General features: G+C 39.1%; 1 protein-coding gene across 12 annotated transcripts in view; it reads right to left on the bottom strand.

Moving 5' to 3' along the window:
- ERC1 (ELKS/RAB6-interacting/CAST family member 1) overlaps positions 1–18,499 on the bottom strand; it is a 281,550-nt gene that overhangs the window by 189,448 nt on the left and 73,603 nt on the right. For 6 of the 12 annotated variants that reach the window (XM_042050358.1, XM_042050357.1, XM_042050350.1 and 3 more), the window contains exons 5-8: positions 17,162–17,317; positions 15,348–15,431; positions 12,640–12,807; positions 5,696–5,863 (exon numbers count right to left, since the gene is read on the bottom strand). In XM_042050358.1, coding sequence (XP_041906292.1) covers positions 5,696–5,863; positions 12,640–12,807; positions 15,348–15,431; positions 17,162–17,317 — 576 coding nt within the window. The remainder of the gene's footprint in view (positions 1–5,695; positions 5,864–12,639; positions 12,808–15,347; positions 15,432–17,161; positions 17,318–18,499) is intronic. The other 6 variants (XM_042050360.1, XM_042050354.1, XM_042050361.1 and 3 more) reach the window with 1 other exon arrangement.

The raw sequence follows: 18,499 nt of genomic DNA, 5'->3' as shown, positions 1-18,499 counted from the left end.
ACAAGCCTGCAGGGATGATTGTTCTTTTTTGTGGCATTTGAAATCTCTGAACTGGGTTTAGAACCCATACAGTGGCATGACTTGAGACCTGGAGTAACAAGAGCAGAAGTACAGCTCTTTCTGACAGAGAGAGACTTAGAGAAATACTCTTGTAATTGGGCTGGATAAGCCACAGAGCTCCTGAAGAAGAGTACCTCTTTCATCAATTCTAGCTGAGCAGAAAGTCCAGCACATCCACCTTTACCTCCCTGCAGAATCTGGGCTGATGAGCTGGGCCTACATGGTGCTCCTCCTTAAATGTTCATGATTCAAGCACATTAAAAGCAGAGAATAAGCTTGCCCACAGGAATGTTACAGAAGCAAAAAATTACCCAGTCTGAAATAGGAGGGCACATGCACACACACTTTGTAAAGATGAATATGCAGCCCATCTTTGCTGGGACAGTCTGTGCCCTTTGCTGCCAAGTTATTCCTTGCCCTGCAGCTGGCACAGATGGAGACCCGGACACGCTGCAAGTATGACCAAGCCATTGCCTACAGTGCGGACACTGTGGGACTTCTAAGCACTAAATGCCATCGTAGAGAGGCTCAAAGGGATCTCTCCAAGTCCAGCCTGCATTTTATGAATTCTTAGAAAACCATATATTCACTCGCTTGGTAGGCAAGTTCAGGTCACACCTTGGATGAAACTCGCATAAACTGAATTAGATGTTTGGAAATGCAGTTCCTTCTCTGAGCTCTCTCATCTCCTCCAGGTTGGAGCAGAGGAGCTGTTTGAGTAGGTAAACCTACTTCAGAGAAGAGGGAATAGACAGAAAATAAACTTTGAAGTACAAACACTGCCCTTCAAGGTTAGGAATCCTAAACGAACACTGCTGTTGTAGTAACTATGAGCACTACTGATTTTAAACAACTGAGTTACACATTTCATTTGCAGCCCCTCTCTCCTGCCACATGATATTTCTCACCATTAAGCATAAGATATTTATTCTGATTCCTAAGTTTTCTGAAAAGCAGAGAACATTAATGTCCTGCGGAGAAAGGCAACGTTTCTTATTCAAAAGTGCAGGAGCATTGGAAACCTTCCCAAATCCTAACTAAACAAGTCAGCACAGCCACCAACGAAAAAAATGAATCTGTGCTCTTCCTTTATCACAGGTCAATTATCACACAGAGCATGGGGAGCTGCCAGAAACACTGCTATGCCCAGACACTAAAACTTGCATTTTATTTGCCTGCAGCTGCATTGCACAAAGAAGGGAGTGTTAACCCCCCTCCCCAAGACAAAACATGACCTACCCCCAAAGCAAGAGGTGATTGATTCCCTGGTTTGGGTTTTTTTTTTCTTTCAGTGTACTATTACTTATCTTTTGTCCCAAATGCTATTTCCCTAAAATGCTTTGATTGCAAAATACTGATTTTTTTTTTTTTTCCCCTAATTTCTTTTCATCCTTGTCTACCAGCATAGATAGCCAGATGTAGCAAAAAGAGTAATGAAGCACCATTTAATGTTTTTCAGATTCAGATTTCAAATTTGCCCAGCATGGTCCCTACTTCATTTTCAAAGACACTCTCGCCTGGCCTTGAGTTCTAACAACATTAAATGAGATTTTATGCAAGATCTATTTTCAATGAAATGAGAAAAAAATAATCCTGAAGCTCTATAAAACTAAGATTTTGCATTAAATTTTCAGACATAAAGCCAAAGTCTCCAAATTTCTAGTATTTGCCCTACTTCTATTGTCTAAAATAAAGGTACTACCAAGCAGCATCACTATAGGAGTTTAGAACTGGAAAGACTCCAGGATTTAAAATGTGAAGCATGTGGTTTCCTCAGCAACCTGGAAAATGTATTTTGGTGCCTACTGGGTATCAGTAATGATGCCAATTGTCATGTTAATTTTTCAGATCTTTGTTGTTCATAATCTTCTTCCGTGTCTTTTAACTGAACTCTAACCAACCAGTAAACTTTCATTCTTTCTTCACCTTGACTTTTGGATGACTAAAGAGTATTCTTTATAGTTCACCTCCTTTAACCAACGCAACCACGGTAACGGTTCAGAACGCAAACCATGAGGTGGTCTGTTAATAAATCCAAACAGAGACCCAAAAATAAAGGGTGCATTTTAAGTAATTTTTTGTTTCAACAGCAGCAATTTAGGATAGCACAGTTTTGGGCACCATGCCAAACAATTCCTTGTCATGGTCACCAGAATAGGTGATTACACATCTAAAACAGTCACAGAAAATAAAAAAATTATGAGGTCCAAATACCCATCTGACTGTGGCTACATTCTAGTACAGGCAATCTCTAAATTTCAAAAGAAGCAAACAACTCTTCTTAAGTGGCCATGTTAGGCAAGTTAACGATTTTTTAATAAATTCTGTTCTTTTCAGATCTTTATCACTTTAGCTTTTGCTACCAATTTTCTTTGTGCCTAGCCTTAAAAAATATTAGTGTGCAAAATTTAGTTGATTAGAATCCAACCTCAAAAATATCTGAGTACCTGCTGAGGGAAGAGTACTTGGTGAAAACTGACTGGATAGTGTCTACTAATCCAATTCTTAATTTGGTTAAATTCCTTCAACATGCCAACACCTTTACCCTGTTCCTTCTCATGACTGCTGCTTCCAAATACATATTATTTCCACAGAAAAACATTAATGAACACTATACAAGAAAAGCACTTTTTGTACCACGTGCCTTTCGCGATCTTCCACTGTATTCACTTAAAATGCCTGAGCACCATTTAAATCATGTCAATAAACTTAAAACAAACATTTACTATCAGATAACTAAGCCAGCAAAAGAAAAACCCAGACAAACCACTATCTATAATATCTAGGACCTCTGAAGACACTTCAAGCTGTACCTTCAGGTCTTCAACTAGAATGTAAGACTAAAGCCTGATCTGTCTGACCATACCAGTTTGTAACCAGAGCGAGGAATAAAAAGACTATTGTGCATGGAGGTAAAGGTTTAAAGACTCCATTTTTTTTTTTTTTTATGGCAATAAAATTCTGAACAGTCCTGGAAGGTCTGAAAGATGGCACTTGGATAAGGCACAAATCAAGATGTGCACTTTAATAAGATGCACTCCAGAAATGCGAAAACAGAAAAAATAAATCACAGTTTACAAGGATTAAGAGACAAATATTTATATGAGAGGAGCTACAGGCTTCTGAGGTTCCAGACAGAGGGCAGAAATAGCTATGTGTGCAGTCATAAAAGGACAGCCATACATACCAGATAACAACGAGAATTCATAGTTTTTCTCTAGCACCTGAAACAGATTTCATGCAAGTTCTCATAACTTCCACAGTAATACATATTAAAAAATCAGACCAGTCCTTCCTTAGGTATATTCTCAAGCTCTGCTTTTCTGTGGAAAAATTTTAAAGAGAACAAGAAAATGCAAAGCCCTAACTATAGAAAATCCCACACCTAGTCTTCAATTCCAGGTCTAGACAGGTAACTAAAAATCTGAGTTAAAGACATCAATCCTTGAACTTTAAAGGCCTGAATTTCTAGTTATTTACCCCAGGCTATACAAAAAATAAAAAGTAATTCCATATTGCACTACAAATCTCAGATAAAAGAATTGTCACCTGGATGCTCCACAAGAATATTCTAGTTTAGCTAGTTACAGAAACAAAAAATAATCTTTGAATTTACAACCCGCACAATTTAACTGTTCATGTTAAAGGAAATGCCTCCAGCTAAAGCAAATTCAAATCTCTGCATGTGATTCTAGTTAGCAGCAGGAAATATATGTTTTTCTACAGATAAGTTATATGGCTTTTACATGGAACAGCTTGCCCAGAGAAGCTGTGGATGCTCCATCCCTGGAAGCATTCAATGCCAGGCTGGATGGGGCTTGGAGCAACCCAGGATAGTGGAAGGTGTCCCTGCCCATGGCAGGGGGGATTGGAACTGGATGGGCTTTAAGGTCCCTTTCAGCCCAAAGCATTTTATAGTGGTTTGTTTCGATGGGTTTTTTTGTTTTGTTCTTGTTTAAGAAGTTCAGAGACAGCTTTAGAGAACACCACAAACTGCAGTTTGTTATGGTAGTGTTATCTCAGTGGAGCTATCTCGGAGAACAGGACCTCAAAGCCTTCACACCTAAAAGCCTGGTCCTTTCTTTCCAGTCTGAAGACACCAGGTGCTTTCACTTGAAAGCAGCAGGGAATGGTCCTGAAGAAACAGGTCAGATGTGTGAAGACACAAGATGAAACTGTCTCAATATGCATTACAGTGGTCTCAAAAAAACAAGTATTAAAAAACGGGTAAAAACAGAACCTTTAGCTGCCTATAAATGATCTAATGAAAGATCATTCTCAAGTGTCAAGTGGAGCAAGAAAACGTGGGAAAAACCAGTGTAAGAGTAGGTGGAAATAAACCAACCTCAGTGACATTTAACATTTACACAAATGTCAGATTCCCCACCTCCTGGTTAAACATTCAGCTGGGATCCCAATCTGTGTCTGGTGGGTGCATGGCCAATTTTGTAAAACAAAAAGAAACACAGCACAAAAGTCAGAAATTTGTGTTTCTAAAAGGATGAACAGTCAAAAAAATGAGACTGTGAAGACTGGGAATTAGGGCTCTACTCTAGAATTATTAATGACTTATTTGTGGCTAAAGTCCATGCCTGAACTTGAATTCCCACATGATGTTTACTGTAACAGAGCTGAACATGACCTAAGCCCTCATGATTTATGGCTATAGGCAAGAAGAAAAGGCATTGGCCAGGCATCAGAAATTAATCAATATTCTGAACTATTAATATCACAAGAACTCCACAGAATTGTTTAAAGGTCTAGGAAAACAATGCAACAAAAAACCCCACATCCACAGCCTAATGCATTGAATAAGAGCTCCAAGAACAGCTTCTCTAAAGATACAGAGAAAAAAATATTCTTCAAATTAAAATTTATTGCAAAATAACATTTCTCTCTTTTTACCCTGTGTAGAGGAAAACTGGGATATTCTGTGTGTGCAATTTGCCAACAATCATCCATAATGACATCCATTGCTCTAGGACTCCATGCCCTCTGGGAAACCTCTCTAATTTGTCTGACAGGGTCTACATTTTTTTTCACCCAGACCTCCACCAGTTCACTGATAAGGTCTGCATTTTCTTATCCAGAGAGATATGAAGGATAGCCTGATTATCCTATTCTAGCAGTTCCCAAGAAATATTAATTATGAAAAAAACAGCATTTCTAACAGAAGTTACACAAAGTTCTTCCCAAACTTTCCAAGTAGGTTACAGAGAAATCATCCTGGCTGCTTCTACTGGTATAACCCCTCATTCATTTAGTCACATACTGAAGTCATAGCCAGCCAGTGCCCTGTGCTTCAAATCAGCGTGGCTTTGGTAAGGTGCTGCTAGGTGTGAAAGGATTGATTTTTCAGATGATGTGCCCTCATAAAAATGCCTCAGCCACTGGTAATACTAAAATGGAAGCAGAAGCAGCACAAGCAATCACTGAAAGGCAACAACCTCTGTTTTGAATTCTACTTTTTTTGTCAAAAATTCAAACTGAAATTCATCCTTCATCATATTCCCATTGCATCAATGGACTCGAACATTAATCTCCAGAATGCAAATTCTAGTTCAGACTTTTTGACAGCCTTGGGAATCGAGATGCACCAGAGGTGTTTATCTGACTTAGAGCTCTCCAATCTCACCTTCTTCTGAAGAACATTAACTTTGCGTTCCTTCACCTCCAGCATGTCCTTGAGGTCATGGATCTCGCCTGCTTGAGTCCCCTTCTCCTCTGCCATCTCCTGAATCTGCTTTGTCTTCTTGTTCAGCATAGTCTCCTTCTCTTCCAGACGTAACCGCAACGCATCCACCTGGGTTCAGAAATGCAGGACAAGCTTTGTTTAGCACTGAAGGAAAGTTAGAAAAGTTAAACTACACTTCCACAGGAGAAATAGTACAAATAGATTCAGAAATCTAACACCACTTTTTTAAGAATTCAACATACATAATATTGGGATAAAACAGTTATTACAAGTGACAGGAGACTAAACAGTAAAAATAATCAACCACGTTCTTCCCAAACTATATGAGAATAATGCTCCTTCTTGGAAAACCTCAAATCATACTTCTCACATAACTCAGGCTTGTATCATACAATACTGAAATTTTTCTCCTCAAAGTAGAAGACAACATAATGTGCTGCTGAGAAGTTCTGTCACATGCAGGGAAACTGACCCTTTTACTTGAAACATTACTAATATTCAGAGAATAAACATTGACCCCTTGTACTAGACAGTCACTTTATATTCTAAGTTTTAATCACAATAGTAGCTGAGCCTGAAGGTAATGAAAGCAGAGCTCTTTGCAGCCACTGCAGATCAAAACTGGAAAGAGGTTACCTTAGGATGGCTAAGAATATTTTGGTTTAAAAAGCAAAGCAATAGTTTAAATATAACATGTTTTCTGCAGCATGCAGTTTTATATTAAAGGTAAAATTGAACAAATGACACAGTACAGGATACTGTGGGTGCAATTTGGACACACAAACACACTTAGAGCTCCCATGGCCTGAGTGAATTTAGAAACACACTCTGGAAACTCTGTGGTGACCTCACACTTCAAAACTGCATGTTGAGCATCTTTTGCTTTTCCTTCTGCATTTCTCTTCCATATGTGAAACAGAGCTCACAAGACAAAGGAAATGGGAGAAGGAATCAGAGCTACCTGAATATAAATTTGATGAGAAGAATAAGGTCACCAGAGAGCACAGACTAATCTCAGAGACCATTGTGGAATACGAAATCCAACACCACCAACCTGCTCACGATGCCAAAAGAAACCCACTGACCCCTATCCGCTCGGCATTCAGACAGAGCTCAAACCTGCCAGTTGGCTGCTAATCGTATTTGACAGTATCAGATTTGGTTCCTGTTAGCTGAATCCATTACAGGACATCAGTCACACACAGTGAACAGGCTGATCAATGAATTTCTTGCTCCTTCTGCACAGCATAGACTAGCAGAGGGACGAAGTGAAAAGATGACAACCGCTGGACAACCCCAGCTGGGCTAAGAATTTAGGAACTCATTATCCTTATGGCATTTTGAGCAACGTTTGGTTTTAGCATGTTATTTTAACATGTAATTCCATTTCATTTTGAGTTGCTAATGGAAAAGTAGTCTGTGAGGCCCTGCATTTCCAGTGTGTGACACACAGACCCCGTTGCTGTTTTGTCTGACTCCTTTCACACAGAGCAGTAAGCACTTGCCTGTGGGGAAAGGAGCTGCCCTGCTCTCCCCATCAGCGCTGCAGCCCCGCTGCCACCTCTGCCCCTGGAGCCTCCTCACTTACACATACGTTATTAAAATACATTCCTGACCTCTCACCCAGCAAGTGGGGCATGGAGTGTAGTCTGCAGGGATATTGGAGTACCAAGTCATACCCAAATATGATTTATAGGACAGCTAGTGTTTGCAATGAAAGGTTTAGCAGGTGGATCAGGCTTTGTCTTTTTTCAAAAAACACAGTTTTATAGATTGATTAGGTATGGTCTTCTCTGGGAATCTTTGATATTAAAGCTAAGGGTCACTTTTATTAATTCTTGAAGGGAAACTGAAAATCTCCTTCACAAGAAAATCCAAATGCTCTCAACAGTTGTGTTGCAAAATATTTGAGACAGTCCAGATGCCTACAGCACAGTATTAAGTGAAAAGAGAACATCTGCAAATAGAAGTTTATCCACAGAATGCTTTCAATTTTCTGATTGATTATTCTCTTTGAACTCTATATTAGCTTATGGTTTGGGGTAAATTGCATTCCTGGTTTTATTTGTGTGAGGTCCTTGCCTAGGAAACCATAGAAAACACTTTCAAAAGTATTTTCAAAGGCTGGCAGGACACACAATCATCACCTTAGCACTATTCCTGGCAGAACACTGCACTTGTTTATTCATGTCAGCTCAGTTTATGCATGGCATCCTCCCACAGCAACAAGAATTGAGGTCTGTGGGAGTCAGGTGATGCCAACTTCAACAGAGTCAGCTCAGGACCTTCTCAGTACACAGAAATGAGCAGGCAAACAGCTACTGAGGTGCTGACACCCCTTCTCCTGAATTTTGTGTCTTGGATGGTGTTGTCCTAACCCTGGGTTAACCTAACTGCTTTCACAGGAATGGACTGCCATGTCTTTAACTGCATATGGCAGGTTAAACCTGACAGGGCAGCTCAGGCAAGTCCCTCCTGCCACAGCGGGCTCACCCAGCTGCCCCTGAAGCTTCAGCACCATAAGCACACCCTGAACACAACAGCCCCCCCCAGGCACAGGGGCCACAGGTACCTCTCTCCAGGTGGATACCACACACAAGACTTCAAATCCTTCACTGTAAGAACACTAGATGAAGAACTGTGTTGGGAACCCCTGATTTGTCTTCACAGAGTTTTCCAGTAGCTGTAAATAACATTCTATGTCTCTGTTCTTAATGGGTCTGGCCATACATGAAACATGTATAAGTCCAAATTTCTAAGGAAAATCCATCCCTTAGTAGCTCAAATTACTACCAAAATAAGCGCAATAAATGAAGTAATATTTAATATAAATCTCATCTTAAGCCTTTTTTAGAATCTTGAATTCTGTAATGACAGCCTTAGCATTCAGAATATTTCCAAACTATAGGGAAATCATTTAAATACTCAGACAGCCACAGTGAGTCTCAGACCTCACTCTGTTTCTCACTGTGCTCCTGAGTTTCAGGAGCTTGCATTAATAGGACTGAGATTGAAAACAAGGGTTTTTTCTGAATTTTATGATCATCTCCACTGTACAGTAGCAAGCAGGGTATTCTGACCCTGGTGATTCCCACTTTAAGATGTCCATGATGCCGAGAAAAAACAGTGTGCTACTCTTTTCCTGAGTAGTTCTTCTCATCTGTCACCTGTTCAGACCATGGCTGAACCATCGTTTAGATCAGTGAACCACACCATACTTCATCCAGTGGCACCCGAAGGTACAACCTTCCCTACGCTATATCCAAGCCCCAATTCCTCTGTAAGAGCAAGATTCTAAATTTTAATGCTCTGTAGGTATGACTACAGTAGAGGCAGCAAAAAGAACAGATGGAATACCAATCCTGAAATGTGTGCTCAGAGCCTGCAAAGGTTTCTAACAGGAGCCAGCCACTTTTTAAAGCAGATGTTGAAGTAATTCTATGTCAGCACTCAAAGATCATTGAGAAATGCACAGAGACATGAAATTAAAATTGGTATGCGAGCTGAGAGTTGCTTTTCACCTTCTGGAGCTATTGTTAGGTGACGTCTCTAAGAATGAGTACATTTTAAAAAGGATCAGTTTCATGACATTCCATTACTAACTTGCAAACGTATCATATAAATACAAAAAAGGAGTTCAGCCTTTTTACTGATAGCATAGTCTGTAATTAAGACTTTAAAGCTATGTTTATTGACTGATTTGAATCAGTGGTAGTTCACAAGACTTAATTCTCTATTTTTGCCATTGATCTTTCTCTTTAACTAGATTAGAGTTGACTCTTCAGCCCCTTATACCAGTTGCAGCAATATCCGGTGTGGTCTGTAGATGGGAGTGAGCTCTTTGTGAACACTGAGCTCCAGCTGTCCAGACAGCTGAGTCACATTACACAGCCATGCCATGGAGCAGAGGTGCACACGCCTGGCTTTGTGCAGAGCCTGGTGCTTCCTGCCAGGGTTACAAACCCAGTGCAGGACAGAGGTACTGCTCCCAGGCCTGCTCAGGCCAGAAATGAGCTCAATTGTTCCTCCACAACCTCTAGCACGAGACATTGAATACTTGAGCACAGTGAATTCAGTCCTGTGAGCTCACCTCAGTGCTGGCAGGTGTCAGCACTGGGTCTTCAGGTAGCTGGTGCTGAGCAGTGTTGCTGGAAACACCCAGCTCCCATTTGGACACTCCTCACTAAATGTAATCCACTCTCTGTCTCTGATTTGCCAGACTCTACTGCAGTTTCAAAATGCCAGTAAAAGCCCCAATAAAGAAAGAGCCTTAGAAAAATTTATGTTCTACTGAGACATTCAAAGCAAATAAAAACTTCCACATGATTAGATTCATTTTTCTACTGAATATTAATCTGAATTTACCATAGGAATGGACCAATTACAGAACCACGCCAGCTTAGGCAGTGTACAAAAATAAAGGAGAACATTCTCGCTGGTTAAGGCAACTTCCCACTGAAGCCACATAACTTCTGGCACTGACCTAAGCTAAAGGGCTCACTGGGTAAAAACTTTATAAGGATAAAGCCTTAATTCCAGCATAAATACTAACTTATTTTTTGTTTTGTTTACAAAGTGACTGTACAATTTTAGAGCTATTTTTAAAGGTTTATTCACCAATTGAAAAGTTAACCACAATATTCTCTCCACCCAGCAGCCCTCAAGATAAACACCCCACAAACAGCTCACTGTTGTTTGTAGTTCTAGAGTGGCAGGTGGCAAATCCATTTTTGAGATATTGTATCGACACTATTCCCCACCTATGGGCAGGTTTCTTTAACAGAAGACTAAAGAAGAGGTAGAGGCTCATGAAGGTATTCTCTTTTATTTTCAAATGTTTATTTAAATATGAGTCTAAAATACCGATCCCCTCTGAAGATGTCTGATAATTTTTGTCAGAAACTGCACCCCTCTTCCTCCTCACAACTCTCTCCAGGGTCTTGAGAGAAGCTAGCTGTGTTTTTACACTGACCAGTGCTGTCAAGAAGTGAGGCCAAGCAGGATCTCACATTCCTACCCCACTCCCAAAGAAAATCCTTCTATGGAAAGATATCCTTTCCTTTAAAAAATCCAAATCATCACAGGATGCAGTGACAAACATCTCAGTGCTGTATGTTCTCAGCATGTTTCAATCCTATACTTAAGAGGATCACCTGTGAACACAGAGAAAAGGTAACTGGGTGATGATTTAATTGTTGAGATTTCTGACAAGAACTCCAACCAGGGTGAAAAAGATGAGACTATCTTTCAAAAGTATAAATATCTTCTTGGAAGGAGGAATCCAGTTTGGTTTTGTAGTGCTACATGAGAAACTCATTTGGAAGCAGCCAGTGAAGAACAAATATTCTCAATGATTATTTAGTAATATTACAAGTTAGAGAGTAGAATAATTTTCTATATTAAAGAAGTACTTTGGCCTTCAGCTAAAATAAAATCAAGATGTTGTGAATAACTGTCAAGAGTATCTATCAATGGTATATAACCAAGCCTTTTTGGTTTTAAATGTTCTGTTTCAATTCTGGACATTTTAAGTGAATAAATATGTTTATCTACCATAACAGCTGAAATTATGACCCTCTACTAAAGTCTTTTAGTTTGTTAATAAAGTAAATTTGTTCAAGAACTTCACCTCTCCTGGGTAGAAAAGCACTATTTATTACTTAAAAATGAGAATAGAAATGTGCTTCTAGCTTTGTAGGTTTGCCACAGTACGTGCACGTTTAACATATCTATATCCTTTTCTATCACTGCAATGGATCAAAGCCTGCATTTTGCCTTTGAAAATGTTTATTTACCTAACACCTACTTTCACTGATAGTTTGAAATTTAATTTTTTTTTTTTTTAATAGACATGCACTAATCTAGGGTACTTCCCTGAACTAGCAAAAAGGAATGAACAAATTTAACAAGAGGTTTATGATTGTAAACTGGTATAAGCTTTCACAGTTTATGCCCACTGATGAAATTTGAACTTCTCCATAAATCTGAGAATAATCAGAAAAGCCATCCTGGAACATCAAAAGATATTTCCATGTAAGTTCATTACTGCATGTTGACAAGGCCATGAGCACCCACAGATTTACCAATTTTGGCTAAAGGCTAATTTGGCTAAATTACGGTAGAAAGTTCAGATCAGTTCTCTTATGCTCCTGTAATATGGAAGCTTCTACCAGTGTCACCCACAAATTTCCTGCATGCCTTTTTCACAGCTCCTTTGGCTTCTTTGACTCTTTTAGCTGTAAAAACACAAAGTTTTTGATGCATCACTGCCATCTTTTGGACTTCCACTAACACTACAATTTTCCAAGGCCGTGAATGAAATCCTGTCTGCACACAACATTTCATGCTTGCTCTTCAAGAATGTCCAGAAGCAACACGTTTATGCTACATTTATAATCTGTTTGATGTTCAGATGTACACCTGGATCTTACATAATATGGGAATTTATTAAGCATTTGTCATCGAAACACAGTTTAGAAAATATTTTTCCTTTACCTTGGAATATGCATCACAAAACACAAAAGCCCATATTTCAGGGGCTTACAAGCAAGAGCTCCTGGCCATGCTGACAGCAGCAGTGAAGCCTCTGCAGGGTGTATGCTATTGGAATGATCTTCCTTGTTCTTCTCTCCTCTAGCTACAAGGTCCCTGCAAATAAATCCCCCCAGCTCAGACATTGCAACTCCTAATTCAGCCAAGCACTTACACACACATGTTTGTATTTAGATCAATCCCCTGGCCTAGAGAGCCAACCATATAATCAAAGACACAAAGAGCCTGGAACAAGCAGTACTGGATGGCTGTGGGCCTCTACAACCTAGGAACAGAAGAAATAATGGCTTTTCTCTGTGCACAGGCAACAAGCACAGAATTGCCCACTTCACCTCTGTCTGCAGGATGGCAGCTCTTTGCTCTTTAGCTGTAAGGGACTCTTTGAGAACTTCAATGTGCTGCTTGCTGTCAGAGAACTGATTTGTGAGGGTCTCCAGCTTGGTCTGCAGGGCCAGCAGCTCGGTGTCTTTGCGCGACAGCTCCTGTTTCACCTGACCAATCTGAAACACAAAGAAAGGACGGGCAAAGGGAGAAATAATTTATAACTTCCCTACAAAAATCACTATAAACACACATAACTATCGACAAACACCATGGTACTGTTAAATTATCCCACAGAACTATGAAGCCTTAGGTTACCTTGAGTGAAAGGCTGGCAAAAATTTGTGTCATGAGCAAAGGAGAGAAGGAAAAAGAGAGGGGAGCAATGTCATCAATTTTTCAAGGGAGGTTCTTTATAATAGTGGCAGTTTTTTGTAATTCATCTTCCAAAGGACTAACCAAACCCAGGTACGTTTCAGGGATGACGGTTTAACGAAGATGAAGCAGAACCCTAATGACAAAGTACCCCTCGCCTGTAAGGTCAGAGCAGATGAGATACCTACAGGTCTCTCAGCAGCACAGTGTTTGCTTTGAAATGTCAAATCAGCAAGCTGCCCTCCAGCTCTTCACCTAGCAATCCAGCCTCATGCTTACACAGGATGTAAAGACCCTTTTACTTTTCCCACTACTTACAAAACCAGCATTTTATTCTATGAAACACCTTCTAGTTTATGGAAGCTTCTAAAAGCAGATGCATATATTCCTCAAAACAACAGGAAAACTGTTTGTGGAATTCCATATGTAGAGAGAAATTTCCTAAATTTAATTTAGTGAATTAAATCAGTATAGAAGTACAAATTTATTTTAACAAATGTAGGTTGGATTATTATTTCAAAAGGCAAACAGTAAAAAAATGCTAAAATAAAGCATCAAAATGAGCTGAAATATCAATTTAAGTGCAATCATCACCCAGGAAGACTTCTATTAAGTCTGAATATTAAAAAAAAAAAAAAAATTAATTAAAGAGGACTAGGAAGTCTAAATGTAGCGTTACATCCAAGTTGACAACGAACTTTCTGATTTTCTTCCTATAAATCTCACAGAATAGCAATGTTTTACTGCTACATATTATATAGCAGAGGGGGACATGTCTCTACACACTGAGCAGCTTTCCCTTTTTTAACTTGAACAGTTTTGCTTGGGTTATTCAAGTTTTAAAAAAAAATCCCTTATCCCCAGAAGTACATTGTCCAGTGCTTCAAAATAGAAATTAAAGGACAACACAAACTGAAAAAATTGTCCAGGTCACTCTTTGTGTTTGAAAACATGACATGAACAAAATAATAGTATAATTTATAATCATTTTTAAAGTTTTTAATTAGAATAAATGCCCATATTAGTAGAAACAATTGAGAAAAAAAGCTGGGGTGAATGCCATTTTACCTTGAAAACACTGATTCAATAATGGGCAATTAAAGGAAGAAAACTCTTTACCAAAGAGTATTAAAATGGCATCAAAATATGTAATGAAGGACTCCTGTGTTCCAGTGTGAAACAGTGTACGTGAGGAAAGGGGGAAGAAGGAGGACATGCATCTCAAAAAACCTCTCAAACTCATTAAATAGCACAATGAGAAGGTATGTAAGAATTTATAGAACTATTCAATAGTTTATTGATCACTTCAAACCTGCTAGGTTGTTTCTTTCACATTTTACTAAAAGCAAATGTGCACAGAGGATGATTCTGCCACCTATTTCAGTTCAACACAAAGGTATTGATGTCAGCAGCACTATTCCTGCTGTCAGCCCCCAGTTGCACAATAGTGCCAGGCACAGAACAGCTGCTGGGAAGAGCTGAATTATTTACAGCTGGTTATCTTTTCTAGAGTATCTAAACAAAAAAGCCCCCTTAAAAAATCTCAGATGACACAAACTTTTTCGGTTAGTAGGTAGCCTGAATCGCAGTAAAACTTTCTCAGACAGACAGCTTCTGTTTGGGCTCCTTGCAGAAGAGCTGCTTACCACATTTCATTACATTAGGGTTCCCAAGTAGCACCCTAAGTTCTCATCTCTAGAAACCCCCATTTCAGAGCTACTGCCAAGGTGCTAAAGCTCTTTGGTAAGAACACAGCACACACCATCCCAGCTTGTAGGAGAAGCTAAGACAGCATCAAGTGCTCACATCCCTCTTCTTGGTGAGAAACGGTGTTCACTCTTTTGAGTGAAACTCTAACTTCACAGCAAAGGAATAACCTAAATTCATGCTGCTAAAATGGAATAATCAGTTTTAAAAGTGTTCAGCATCCAGCTTTCGGTATTTTTTGTGAAACAATGTTAAGAGGGTTCAACATAAGTTTCTAAATTAGGTTTTTTAACCAGGAAAAGCAAATCTCTTTGAAAGTCTGTCCCCAAAATGGGTGCTGAATACTTTTGAAAATTTGCTTCAGTAGAGAAGAGTAGGTTATTGCTCAAACAGCTCATACCATTAAAAAAACAGCAACAAAACAAATACAGATGTTCAGCTGGAGAGTGGTGTTATTTATGGACACCAAAACCATGTGAACAAAAAGGCAGCTACAAGGCTGAGCAGGCTGTTAGTTCTACTTGTTATATCCAGTCATGAAGAAGGTAAGAGAAGAAAAGCTACCCCAGAAGGCAGAGAGCTAGCAAGCCCCAGTGAATGGCCACTGCACACAAAAGAGAGATCTTACTGCAGAGACCTCGGTCTGGAGACCAGCCACTCTTTTTTTCAGGTCCTCCCCTTGAGCCTCTTTGGCACTTAGCTCTTCCTTCAGTTGCTCTACCTGTCACGACATTGTTATGCTTTTAAATATTTATTATTTGCCAGCTTCTAGTCAGCCTGTTTCAGTCCAAGCAACTACAAGTGTCAAAGAACTGAAGAATCAACACTGGTCACTCATTTTCTCTTCCATTCTTCATTAAGTCTTCTCAAAAGTTTAATGTCTGTGTCATTTCATATAGGCTGCCAGACAAGAATTTGATTAGGAAACAAAAGATATATAGTTATGGTTTACATATGTCAAGTATGTGGCCCTTATCCCAACAGTTTTGAAACTGGAATTCATAAGGAAATTACAACAGGAAAAAGGACATACTTCAGCTTAAGAGAAATAATGTTAATTGTCAAGCTACAGCCACAAATTACTTATACAATACAACGCTGAAAAAATAAATGCTGTGCAATTACAGAACAAGGTAGGACAGCAAGGTGTCAAGATTGGACATGGCCATGAGTCATGGGCAAATAGATACCAAAAAGGAGCAAATTTTCTGCAGGAAAATAAGTGAGCAGACACAGGAGACAGAAGAGGTCCAGCAGTCAAGTAGCTGAGCAGATCTACAGATCCACACAGGGAGAGGACAAGGGGTAATTGAAGAGTTGCTAACAATGAAAGGAGGAAAGCAAGAAGAAAAGACAGAAGGAAGTGGTGCTGTAATCTTCTCCCCATTCCTAATTTGAATTGGGTACCTTCAGTTCCTAGAAGCAACCCAGTGGGATAAAGAGCAAAAGTAAGAACAGACATAGTTATGTCGAGGTGTTTCAGTGAACTGGCGTGAAGCAAATGGAAGAATCACATAACTTAGTACATGTCTCTACTTCAGGGCAAGTAGATTCTCCAAGACACTTCATCCAGCATTCTTTTTTGACCCATAATTTCAAGTAGGACAAAGCAGTAGGTTACAATTGTTCAGGACCTAGCAGAGTAATTTTCATCCTCCTTTCCAGGGTTTGTATACTGCTTGCAAGGAGTACACATAAGTTAATTAAGAAAGGCAGGACTGCTCACAATATCCTTACATTTACTGTACAAGAGGGCCTGAATCTTCACTAAAGAATCTTAGGACCCACTAAAAGACTGAGTAACAAAGAATGAATTGACTTTTGCCTATAGACAATTCAATAGTCAGTGTCCATCTTTACATGTGAGGATCAACATCTCTCACTGCTGTACTTGTCCTGTATTCCAAACAACATCAATTAATGCCAGCACCACCACTGCTGTAGACTCTGCTCTCATGCTGGCTCCACTACTGGAAGGAGAGTGTAATGGAAAACCATTCTAGTGACAGTTCATGCTCTTTTCAGCCCTTATATAATAAAAAGGCCAAACAGTTATACAATACCAGCTGCAAAAAAAAATCCTTTTTTCAACAAACTACATTTGGAAAGAATTTAGACCAAACAAAACCTGAACCAATAATGGATTAGCAGTGGTCGAAAAATAAACACAAAAATCTTTCTGAAAGAAAAGAAAATCAGGTGTGACAATAAAAGGAGAACTTGGGCCATTGACCTTACTGAAACACCATTATAATCTTTTCAAATTGGAATTTAAAATTTTCTTGAATATTTTTAAGTTAATTTAGTGGCTTCACAGCAGGTATTAAATAAAATTCTGTTTCCCATCATTGGACTGGGAAGCCAGACCACACCTCCTAACTAAAGCACGAACACCTCTCCTCTGTTCACCAAGCTGGGTTTAGCATACAACTGCCATTTGTTTGCCAATACCTTATTTTTCATGAATTTGGAATGGCTACGGTACACCTCCATTTGCTTCATTTCCTCCTCACGCTCCTCTGTGCTCAGGGCTCCGTTTGACTTCAACATCTGAATCTCCTCTTCCAAATCCCGGAGGCCACGCTCCATGGAAGAAATTTTTGAATCCTGAGAATGATTGGAGGGGACAGGTAAAGACACACAGTTAGAAGATTTGTTAACAAACCACTGGAGTAAAACCAAAGGAGATAAATGTCCAATAAATTACCTGCCCTTGAAATTTACTTAGGAAGTTCTTAGAGAAATCAGTGTTCAACTCTTTACATGTGAGTGCTCAGATACTCATTTTTCAATTTACTTTTTTTTTAACCTTTCAAGGAAAGCAAGAGTTTAGTACTGAAAGAAAACCAGGGCAGGAACATCGTGTAGGATGAATAAATAAAGGAACATGAAGAAAAGTTGCCTTTTCAAAGCCAGCTCAAACCGGAGAAATTTAATTCTAATTGAATGGGCAGCAAAATGGCAAGACTAGCAAAAAATTGGGTTGGTGCCACTAGTTAATTTAAGTGGGGTCACAAATGGAGAAAAGCAAATACCATAAGCAAGGAAAATGTGCAACTAGCTAGTTTTGATTGGATAAAGCAGTTAAGAGTCTCTCAAGTATTCTGGCTCATATGTACAACGTATAAAACATTTCAATGGGTTAAAAATAACCATCTGGAAAAACAAAAAAAGCCAATCAATCATTATCCTCCTGGTTTTACAGGGTGATCAGAGGTATTCAGTGTACCTGGTTTATTGTTTCTTTACAGGCCTTTTGTGTTAGGAACAGCAAGAACAGATTCATCCAGCACACAGAGCTTCATGCATACCCACGATCATGGATATGTGTTTAGGAACTATAATCTCTTAAAGCAGTCTATTTTTTCTTATCTCACTTCCCCAAAATATTTAGTCTTTCCTGAAAGACAGATCTGATTTGAAACTATACTGCAGACTTCCATAAACAAAACCTTTCTAACTTTTTCTCTGTCTGATAAGCAAAGCACAGCTGAACAAAAAGCTGATTTTCACATATACAGGTTTTCCCTCATGAGATGAGATTTTTTAAAAGCATGACTATGAAGATCTAATTGGATCTCCTGCTTAATGTTTGATGCTTAAGTTAAAAATTGATAAAGTAGATTTTTGCAACAAAAAATTAGAGGTAGTAAGGTGAAGTGATATGCTGCAATTGACAACAGTATTTAGTTTCAGTGCTCACATCATTTCCCAGAAATACCCATGGGTTTCTCTTTTGATAGTAAAGACACTTAATGTTACCACATGGTCAATTAGTTTTCATTACTA

The sequence above is a fragment of the Corvus kubaryi genome, unplaced genomic scaffold, assembly GCF_017639235.1.
Source record: "Corvus kubaryi isolate FWS band 111438036 unplaced genomic scaffold, C.kubaryi_AGA036_p1.0 72, whole genome shotgun sequence".
Classification (NCBI taxonomy): Eukaryota; Metazoa; Chordata; class Aves; order Passeriformes; family Corvidae; genus Corvus; species Corvus kubaryi.
This window is presented reverse-complemented; position numbering and strand designations above follow the sequence as displayed.